The 11,135-nt window shown below is 36.7% G+C and overlaps 1 protein-coding gene across 1 annotated transcript; it reads left to right on the top strand.

The window, feature by feature from the left end:
- Nucleotides 1-2,173: 2,173 nt before the first annotated feature.
- Nucleotides 2,174-9,643, top strand: LOC307083920 (uncharacterized protein; the record flags this gene model as incomplete). Its single annotated transcript, XM_079747958.1, has 8 exons — nt 2,174-2,254; nt 2,433-2,513; nt 7,311-7,343; nt 7,801-7,879; nt 8,011-8,070; nt 8,345-8,464; nt 8,582-8,782; nt 9,336-9,643. The coding sequence occupies 8 exons, from the start codon at nt 2,174-2,176 to the stop codon at nt 9,641-9,643; spliced, it is 963 nt and encodes a 320-aa protein (XP_079604084.1).
- Nucleotides 9,644-11,135: the final 1,492 nt, after the last annotated feature.

Genomic DNA, 11,135 nt, shown 5'->3' on the forward strand with positions numbered 1-11,135 from the left:
CTGGATGCGACACAATCCTGTTGTCCTCCCCAGATGAGAGTGGACCATCCTACAGGTCTAAGCCATGGCCATTTAAGTTTGAAATATCAGTATTTTCTTATGATGTAGACCTTGCACTGGAAGCAGGAAAGCACGCTTATGAAAATGATGGCAAACTTTTGAACAACCCAAGAGTAACTAGTAGCACTCTTGAGAAGCTTGCAGAGACTATATTTGGCTTCACAGCATATCCAACTGGTGTCCAGATTTTAGCTGTTGCTGAAGCCTTGGTAGAAAAATACCCATGCCTCAAAGAGCCAGGGTCTTTTAATGGCCTATATGGTTGGCAACAGAGGATAAAGTATAAAATGGGCAACTACACGGCAAAGTTAAGAGGTCGCCAATTAGCCATTCCAGAGCTTGAGGTGAACACACTGAAGAGACGATGTTCCAGTGAAGAGAGTTCACTTAAAGGCTTTAAAATGCCCAAAAAAGCTGAAGTCAACTATCTGCCACCACTGCCATTTGGTGAAACTGAGGAAACCTTAGAGAAGGAGAGACTAGATTTGCTGAAGGAAATAAAGAGGAAGAACAATGATGGGCAATTAATGAGAAAATGTAGAAGTCGTTCACTATGAGAAGAACAGAGGTTGTCAGGGATTGCCCCGCAATCCAAGACCTCTTGGAGAGATGTCCTTCTCTGTTCTTGTTCATGCAGCAACTAAATGTATGTGAGATCTCATGAGTCATCTTTAACATGATTTTGTGTTTTTATCTCTCATTTCAGATCAAAGACGAGTTTAAACGAATCGGAGGAAGGGTGGGACTGCAGGGACAAAAATAAAACCAATGTTGTACTCACTGAATGAGGTAAAATTTCTAATTATTTTAATTACATAATCTAATGATGAGGTCATACACACTTAGAATGTATCACTCTTTTATTTAATCTGATCAGTGTCTGTGTTGGCCTGAAACTGTTCTCCTTATCCTGTCACTGTGGCCACAATTAACAATTTATGCACATGATTTTCTCCAGCAGTGTATACAAACCTGTCATCTCTCCCTTAATATGTGCTCAAAAGCAGAGAGATTTACAGAATTTTCAAAGTGACCCTCTGAGTGCAGCGAGATCCCTTCCTACTGCCCATAGACTCCAATAAAATAATTTCCCGAAATATTACTCGTGTGTGGGAATTCCTGTCCTTGCCTGGTTCTTTTTGTGATGGGAGGTACTGTTATGTTGTGAAAAATTCATTTGCAGGTCCAGTGATGAGGCAGAAAACTTCCCTCACTGGGCAGAGACAGAGTTTCTGGACCCACAGATTATGACATGCACTAGATATTGACTCTTGTCTCAACACACATCGTTAAAAAATGTATGTTAAATTGCACACTTCACGTTAGAATGCAGTTACTGGCTTACATTCCCCATGGTTAATTTTCTGTATACATCTATATGTGCTGTTATGTATGTATGTTACATATGTTATGTTATGTATTCTCTGCAATCAAATCTTTTTGTGTTTAATAGCATCATGTCGATGGCAGAAGGGACATAATCATCCATTGTTTATTTGAGTATCTTGGAGAGAGTGGAGAGGAGCTGATCAAAGACTATCAGGTATCTGATGATAATCATGACCATCTTAAAATGATTGTCTAGCCTTATAATCTGGTCTTCACTTGTGATATTACATTGAAGGTCAAAGATTCTCTACACTTGATGTTTTTTAAAAGAGACTCAAGATGCATATTTTTTATCAGGCTTTTAACTGATTTCTTAAATTAATTTCATGCTCTTACTTTTTATTTTTTTAATCATATTTAATCATTATCTTATCTATCTTAAACTTTCACCCTTAAGTGTTCTTGGAGATATTTCCAGCCACCCTGTTGTTTATTTAACAAGCCACATTTTGGCTTTAGGAACATCCACAAAGTAAATAAGTTAAGAACACTTAAGGGTTAACTTGCCTTTTGTCTCTGTTTTTATGAGTATTTAACGATCACTTATTAACTTTATTTTATGAGTCAAAGAGTATTTAATTTAATTTATACCTTTATAACCTATTTTACTGATTTAATCCCTCAGTTTTCAGCACCAGTGTTTGGGACCTTCCACACTGGGAGTAGTTCTGGTTTACCAACATGGATAGCTCCAGCCTGGGTGGCTGAAGGGCTCTGCACCCCCATGTGGAGCCTCTTGTCTGCCCAGGCCAGGCTCCCTGTGGTCATGGGCGTTGACCCCTCTCAGTCTGGATGGCCCCCAAAAGTGACTTTCTTTGTCTCAAGGTCAGCCTCTGTGAAGCACGTTGTGTAACTTTATGTATGAAAAGTGCCAATTGAGTATACCTCTTTGTTTTTATTTTCACATTTTTTTCTCTTAACCTTTTCTTTTACTTGGAATCTATTCTTAGTTATTTCTAATTTTGGCTTATTTGTTTTCACAGGACCTCAGCCAAGATGCAGTTAAAGAGGACTGCAGTAATCACATGATGAAGATCACCAACATCCATCCCAATGTGGCACAGGCAAACCAAGATCCCGTGTACGTATCAGTCATCATTGAGGGGACAGAAGTTCTGCGTTGAAACTTTGAGGAATTTTTTTTTTCCTCCTCAATGAACTTCATCTTATAAAATCCATGAGGAAGTGAAAGCTTCAATCTTTTGAAGTTTGTAAAAGAGCCCAATTGATGGAATTACAGAATTGTAAGGGAAAATTCAACTGAAACACTGTATTTGTTTGTATGCTGGAATATCAGTCCTAAAGTCAGTTGGCGCTTTGTCATTCCGCATATAATTTTTCAAATTCTACACTGCTTTACTTTTGAGTTTCATAACGGTCTCTGAACTCCCTTGATGTAAGAACTCTATGTGTGTATATATATATATATATATATATGGTAACACTTTATATTAAGGTACACCTATTCACCATTAATTAGTTGCTTATTAGCATGCAAATTAGTAACATATTGGCTCTTAATTAGTCATTATTAAGTACTTATTAATGCCTTATTCTGCATGGCCTTATTATACAACCAGTAAGCCATTAACTAAGAGTTTTCCCTCAATAACCTCAGAATTATTGCTTATTAGCAGTAAGTAAGGAAGTTGTTGCATACGAATTATGATCTTAATATGCTTTGCTTAGTATGGACTTTATAAGGTGGTAGTAACACAAGAATAGTTATTCTCCCTTAATAACACTTAATGAATATGGTCTGTTCTTACATAAAAAATACACAAAACTACAAGTGTTAATAGTGTCCAAATAACTCTAAATTAAGTCTTTGTTACTTAGAATATGTTCCCCATACTAAAGTGCCATCTTGATCATTACTAATTCACTAGTAATTGAACACTTATTAACCAACACATGTTCCCTAATCTAAAGTTGCCTCCTTTTTACACTTAGTTAATATATTATAGCACATAACTACTGCAATGAACAAGCGCTGGGTTACACCTTTGAAAAAAATGGATCTATCTATAGGTTCCCTCTCATTCAGTGGTAGAATAACAAAGACAGCACAAGTACAAATACCTCATTTATTAAACCACTGGTTCAGGTTTTCCCAAGGCTGACAACAAATACTGCCTGAAAACACTGACAAGTATCAATGTTTATAAACATGTCATACAATATGGTATCAAATGTATAAGCAGGTCATACTGTATGATAATACAGGTACTCTATTGTTGAACATCTGTGTGATCCTTTAACCAAAATCTGCCTGCTTAAAAAAAACACAATATAAAATACTGCACAATATTAAGTACAAAAATACAATAAATTGCACAATCTAAAAAATATAAAACCTGCACAGCTCAACATGAACTTGCTCTTCATCAGCTAAACTACACATGTCAAAGCTTAGAACAAATGTACTGAACTGTACAAACATTGCACTTTCACAGCCTAAACTTGCTCTATAATTACTGCATCAGGTTGATTTATTTCCCGTGCACAAATATTTCACTTTTCCAATACAATATAACAGAATTTTAACTGAACAAAGAAGCTCACTTGCATTTTAATACTTTAACAAGGGAAGGAGTTGGCCTTTGGCCTTCATGTCCATGATAATAGTATTTTTCTCAGAGGTAACAGTACATTTAGTGTGTCGAAACTTTTGACTGGTAGTATAAATATCAACTTGATATCTGCATCTACATTTCAGACAGGTTTCATACTGGATATTTTTTCCTAATGTCATGCAAAAGCATTCCAAGTGTTCCGTTATTGTGATGTTTTCCACGCCAATAAGTCCACTCAATTACATCTAAGTGATCCCTCAACAGTTTTTGTGTGCGGTTCCCTCTTTGTCTCCAGATAGTTGACTTGCAAATAACCCAAAATCTCTCCAGGTTTTGTGTATGTGCACCTGTAAAAGGGTAGACAAAAAAATCTTGATGGTTGATAGTCAGGTGATTGTACCCTTCATCCTGAAGACTGCGGTAAGACCTCCACCCATCTGAAATGACAGAGCTTCCACGACGAACATACTTCTTTATTAGAGGCAAGAGATGCCTGACTGAACGGTGATGCACAATCTTAAGAATGGGTCTCCTCCTGTCATTCTTAATCCCTAGCATTCCGAACACCCAGGAACTCCTGTTGCTTGCCCGTCCTCTGTTGTACTGAAATTCACAAGAGCAAATATTTCAAAATGAGGACAATGGCACTCACAATACAATGATTCTGCAATAATGGTGGGAAATGGGAGAGAATAAATCATAAGTCAAAAATTCAAAAGTTCTCTCTAGCTTTGGAGTAGTGGTGCATGTTTACAAATATTGAACTGTTCTTGGGTGTAGGAATAATGTGGTTTCTTAAAACTGACATTCCCCTCTATTGCATCAATGAACTACAATGTATCTTATTTCATAATGCAGTAGTTACTTCTCGAGATACAGCAGATACACCTCCAAGCACCTCAGGCAAAAACAGGTTTTAAATGTATGTATTGTCTCTACTTTCAGTAGCTGAGTTTAGCTCAGACTTAACCAACATCGAATCCATGTTTTTAGACACAAAATCATGTATTTGGCATCAAAGTAATACTCATAATTGTTTAAGTAACTTTCATTCCTTTCTTTTATGGCCAAATTTGCTTTCATCTATCATAACAATCTCTGCTCTTTGTCCAACAGTCTGCTTGCCTCTTCTTCTCATTCTTTTCATTCCTGATTTGCAAACTCTCCGCAGTTTGTCTGCAAGTTTACTCAGAGTTGCAGAACTCCGAGTAATTCCTTCCTGCAGCATGTCCACTTGTCTCAGTCGAAGGCCTTGCGCGAATCTGTAATAGATCAACCAGATAAATATTTCAATGACACAATTTAGAGGTGGGGGGTTAAAACCAATTTCTTAAGTTGTCATAATTATAACCATAATTTCTCATTTGCAGTCCCACTTGCAGACACAGCAGATACTCATAGCCTGAATACAAGAGTGTATTTAACCGGAAACAACAAATCTCAAAAGCAAAGTAGGGTGAAGAACATTCCCTGTATGAGGGGAGGAATGGAATAAAATCCCAAAACAAATTAAATCTGCTGTATCTTTGAAGAGTTTTAAGAAACAACCGAAAAAATGGATACTGAGTAAATTAGCACAGTGAAGTGTCTGTTTAGAAAAGTTAAGTTCTTTTGAACTTGTGTGGGTTTTTTTCTCGCCAATGAATTAAGTTATTTTGAGACAATTTCCGGGAACCACCTAAAACCTAAAAATCCACAAGACCTTTGTACTACATTGGACTCTTCACAACCAAGTACTTATACAATTACACATAGTTGATAAATTCGACCAATGTTCAGAATTCTTCCCATATAATGTATAAACTCATGTCTCGTAAGCATTGGCTCTTATAGGACCCATCCCAACCAACAGTATAGTGAGAACATTCAAAGAAAACAATATGGTCCGAGTTTGTCTTTGATGGCTTTTGTTATTATACAATGTAAAACCACGCACCTGTAGATGTAATGCATCCACGTATGCAGTCGACTGTGAGAATTCTCAAACATTGAGCCACTTCGGATGGACCTCGACACCGTTTTCCCTTTGTGACAGGAATCTCGGCATGTCCTGATGATTAAATCCAAAGGTTAATGTAACAAAATAAAAACCTATGATACTGTGCTGATTTCACTTAATAAAAATGTAACATAAATGAAGATGGAGAGGGGGACATAGATGTATGTCCATAAATGGAAAATTTATGTATAAGTGTTGAAACAGCTAAGATTGGGATTGAACAAGGTAGTAGTCCTTGTGATTCCCTCCCCCCATGCAATCTCAAAGCACAACAGAACAGTCCCATTTCTAGGCCTACTTGACAAGTAATATCTACAACTGTTACACCTTAAATTGGGACATTTGAGTAAATTTAGCTGTGTCTACTCTACTCTACTTGTCACCACTTGTGCTTACGTGCCACGCAGCATGAAAAGGGTGATATCAATCAATTAATCCCTGTGCATGTACAAGTTTAAAGTCAAGCTGATTGGTGGCATGTATTGTTAAATAGGTGAACAATATGACCAGGAATGTGATCTAAAATTGGTAAAAAGGCATTTTTCATTTCAGATTTTGTACACATATAGAACTTTGTGGAAACATTAACACCCCTATCTCTACCAAATAAACAGTAGCTTACTTAAAAATTAAAATTTGCAGCTGTGTGTGTGATTTGTATTGTGACTGTCTAGATGTGACTTAGCATATTTTGTGTGTACACCACTCATAACTTCTGTATTAAAAAAATTGTCGTAAAATATAGGATTTGCCACTGAATTCTAGCAGATATAATTGGATGGCTGCATGCTGCACACTCCCCTATGCTTACACACAAAGAAAGAATTAATAAATAAGGCACATGTCTAGTTGTTCTACTCACCATGCTGCCTCCTTTTTGCCGTAGGACCGTTTCAACTTCATAACATGAGAGCAAGAGGGGCATTTCATCCATTTTCGAAGTAGGCCTTCTTTCATTAACCATCTGGTGAACTTGCAGTTTTCCTTGGGGCACCGTCTAAAATGTATTCGACTCAAAAACTCGTAACCCAACAACATATTTGTTAAACCTATACCTATGGAATAATATTAGATTCAAAGCTCATAATATTGCCCCGCGCACCCGTCTTCTTTGATGTCTAAATGTGTAAACAGTCTCGCAGTCCTGCATCAAAGAATGGCGCGAAGTGCCATTAGAGTAATTGACATAACAATCTACCAATCCGTAGCCGTGTTCGCCGTTGCTCTCATCCAATCATTGACTGTTACTATGCTGTCATGTGACATCCTCATCCAATCATCCAAAGGGAGCCACCAGTCACGTCAAAGATTCGGAGAAGGTGGGCATTTGCCGTTTCGTTCACAGTTTGGAGAGTGAAGAGGGAAATTCGTGTAACAAAAATGGTAAGTTAAGCGCTAGCCTGTTAATTGAAACTCCCCCTGAGTTTTGTAAGCACATCATAACATCCGTCCTCGGGCCGTTTACATAGTTAAAGAGTAGTAAACCCTCCTATTTATCTGCAGTGTGTAGGCTAATTAGCTAATGTAACGTTAAGCTAGCTGAGTGCGTGAGTGTGCACGTGAGCTGGGTGAATATTAGGAAAGAAACTGTAACATTAACATAAAATGTGAATGTAGGTGCATATGTAATGCTTTAGTATGAACCATATTTTGTAATGAAAAATAAATTATGCACTATGCAGTCATTCGAACAAGAAGAGCTTTTGAATCTTGTGTAGATTATTTAAGTTACATTTTGCCGGTTATAGTGACATGAATTTATTTATATTTTTACAGCCTAAGGCCAAGAAGAAAATGTCCCTAAAAGTCCCTAAAAATGACTCCATGACAGAGGTGACCAAAAATGATTTGGATGGTAAATTTTTTTTTTCTTTGTCAACTTTCAAGTAACTTTAATACCTAAATAATTAGCTTGTCCAAATGTGTTTAAACATTGAAAGTCCTCTATTCATATGTTGATTTTGTTGTACCTATGCCATACTGTAGGTCCTGAAGTTGAAGGAAGCTCTGCTCCAAGTCGCAGCAGCATAAGCAGCATTGGATCAGGTAATGATTTCTCATTTTCTAGCAGTGTATCTTAGCAGAGTTTCATTTTTTGCTAGGGATTTTTCCTGCCTGAGATTAAAGTTGTTGGCAGATTTTGTCAGTATACATGTGCTTACAAATCAAGTTGAGGCAGCCGCACACACCATATCTGGTCCACTACCTTTGTTACATGCATGTCATTCTCTCTTTCTCTCTCACTCACTCACTCACTCACTCACTCAATACTGTCAAATCATAATATTTTTTGTATCCTGCTCTCATTTTTGTTTTTAAGGATCAATCTCCAAAGTGGAGTTCCTAGAAGCAAGGATCCAATGGCAAGAAAAAATAAAAAAGGATCTTGAGCAAGAGCGCAATTTCTTGCGTGAGCAAATCATGGGAAAGAAGAAATCATGTGAGTGATTTGGGAGCAACTTGTATCTGCAAAATGTAATGTAATTGTAATGAAAGGTGTGATATGTCTTCATAACAATCTGATCTTTGTCTCATCTATCCTCCTATTTGATCAAAGCTCAACCAAAAGTATTTACTTTGGAGGACGACGACGAGGATGACGATGGTAACATGGATGAAGATGACGTCATTCCCCCATCTTCTCCAAACATCAGTGAGTCCTCGGACAGTGATGTTGTCATCCAAAGACGGAAGAAACGTTGGACACAGCCACCTGCATCTGCAACTGTGGCTGTGCTTGGAAAAGCTCATGTGAGAGGTAAGAATGGCATAACTTGAACCACCTGCCCTGTTAGCAACAAGTGGTCATGAAAAGTAATTATTAATAAAAGCATTGGAAGAGCTGTTAAAAATATATGTTCTGAAGTAATTATGAGGCAAAAATACAGATCTTCAGTTCTAGAGTCTGAATATACTAGGAATTTGATGATAAATAAAAATTAAATGTCTAAAGTAAAAAATGTGGCTTTCATCAAGAATAAAGCTTCATTTTATTTTGCAGCATTCACACTAATTATTATTCAACATCAAATGTATTGCTAGAAAGATTTGTCTCTCAGAAGTAAACATAATTCTGAACCGTAAGACTTACCAACTAAACAGATCTTAGAGTATCATTTTTGTATTGAATTCTGAACCACATATTGTGCATGTAATCATATCAGTAGATGAGCAGATTGTCCCATTCCTAGAATATGCTTCATACTTTTATCAAAAGAGAAGTGACCGGTTTGAGCAATTTCAGCTGACCTTAAGCCGTTGTTTGTGCTCATTTCTCGTGTTCTTTTGTTTTTGTTTTATATATTTTTCAGCAAAAGGACCAGCTGAGGTTATCAGCAGATATAAAAAAGTCTTGAAAAGCTTAAGCAAAGTCCGCACCATGACTGAAGCCTTCAGAATCAATGGCGTGGACCGGGGAACCATCAAGATGACTGCTGCAATTGCAGAGCTCAGCATTGTGGATCCTGAAACCTTCAAGACCCTGATGTATGATCCTGCAACTGAGACCCTGCAGTCCTTTGCTAAGAGGTGTGCAACGCACATTACCCCTGAGAAGAAGAGCATTATAGAGGACATGAAGGCCAAAGGCCAACTCCTCCCCTTGTTGATGAAATATTAAAGACTTAAGTGATGTGCTTTGTTCAGTTAAAGATCGGTTGTATTGTATTGGAAACGTGAAATATTAACCTGTGCAGATTTAGTTATATCCTTGTTAGTGCACAGGGGAAATAAATCACCTGATGCAGTAATTATAGAGCAAGTTTAGGCTGTGAAAGTGCAATGTTTGTACAGTTCAGTACATTTGTTCTAAGCTTTGACATGTGTAGTTTAGCTGATGAAGAGCAAGTTCATGTTGAGCTGTGCAGGTTTTATATTTTTTAGATTGTGCAATTTATTGTATTTTTGTACTTAATATTGTGCAGTATTTTATATTGTGTTTTTTTTAAGCAGGCAGATTTTGGTTAAAGGATCACACAGATGTTCAACAATAGAGTACCTGTATTATCATACAGTATGACCTGCTTATACATTTGATACCATATTGTATGACATGTTTATAAACATTGATACTTGTCAGTGTTTGAATTTTCAGGCAGTATTTGTTGTCAGCCTTGGGAAAACCTGAACCAGTGGTTTAATAAATGAGGTATTTGTACTTGTGCTGTCTTTGTTATTCTACCACTGAATGAGAGGGAACCTATAGATAGATCCATTATTTTCAAAGGTGTAACCCATCGCTTGTTCATTGCAGTAGTTATGTGCTATAATATATTAACTAAGTGTAAAAAGGAGGCAACTTTAGATTAGGGAACATGTGTTGGTTAATAAGTGTTCAATTACTAGTGAATTAGTAATGATCAAGATGTCACTTTAGTATGGGGAACATATTCTAAGTAACAAAGACTTAATTTAGAGTTATTTGGACACTATTAACACTTGTAGTTTTGTGTATTTTTTATGTAAGAACAGACCATATTCATTAAGTGTTATTAAGGGAGAATAACTATTCTTGTGGTACTACCACCTTATAAAGTCCATACTAAGCAAAGCATATTGAGATCATAATTCATATGCAACAACTTCCTTACTTACTGCTAATAAGCAATAATTCTTAAAGAGGTTATTGAGGGAAAACTCTTAGTTAATGGCTTACTGGTTGTATAATAAGGCCATGCAGAATAAGGCATTAATAAGTACTTAATAATGACTAATGAAGAGCCAATATGTTACTAATTTGCATGCTAATAAGCAACTAATTAATGGTTAATAGGTGTACCTTAATATAAAGTGTTACCGAAAAGTCAATAGTTCTGTTCCTTCCAATGCAAACGTGTTATTATGCTTACAAAAGAAATATTAAAGCATGAACCACCATTTGGGAGTGAATTCCATTCGTTTTGAGTAAAATCAACATTGTAAGGTTAGAATCGCATTGTTGGTCAAAAAGTGCTTCTCTCGCTCTGAAAAGCATTTTGCACGCATAAAAACTTGACATGTAAATATTTCTGTTCCTTTCAATTCAAACGTGTTATTATGCTTACAAAAGGGTTACTTAAGCATAAACCACCATTTGAAAGTGAATTCCATTCGTTTTGAGCAATATCAACATT

The sequence above is a fragment of the Pollachius pollachius genome, assembly GCF_949987615.1.
Source record: "Pollachius pollachius genome assembly, chromosome: 1".
Taxonomy (NCBI): domain Eukaryota; kingdom Metazoa; phylum Chordata; class Actinopteri; order Gadiformes; family Gadidae; genus Pollachius; species Pollachius pollachius.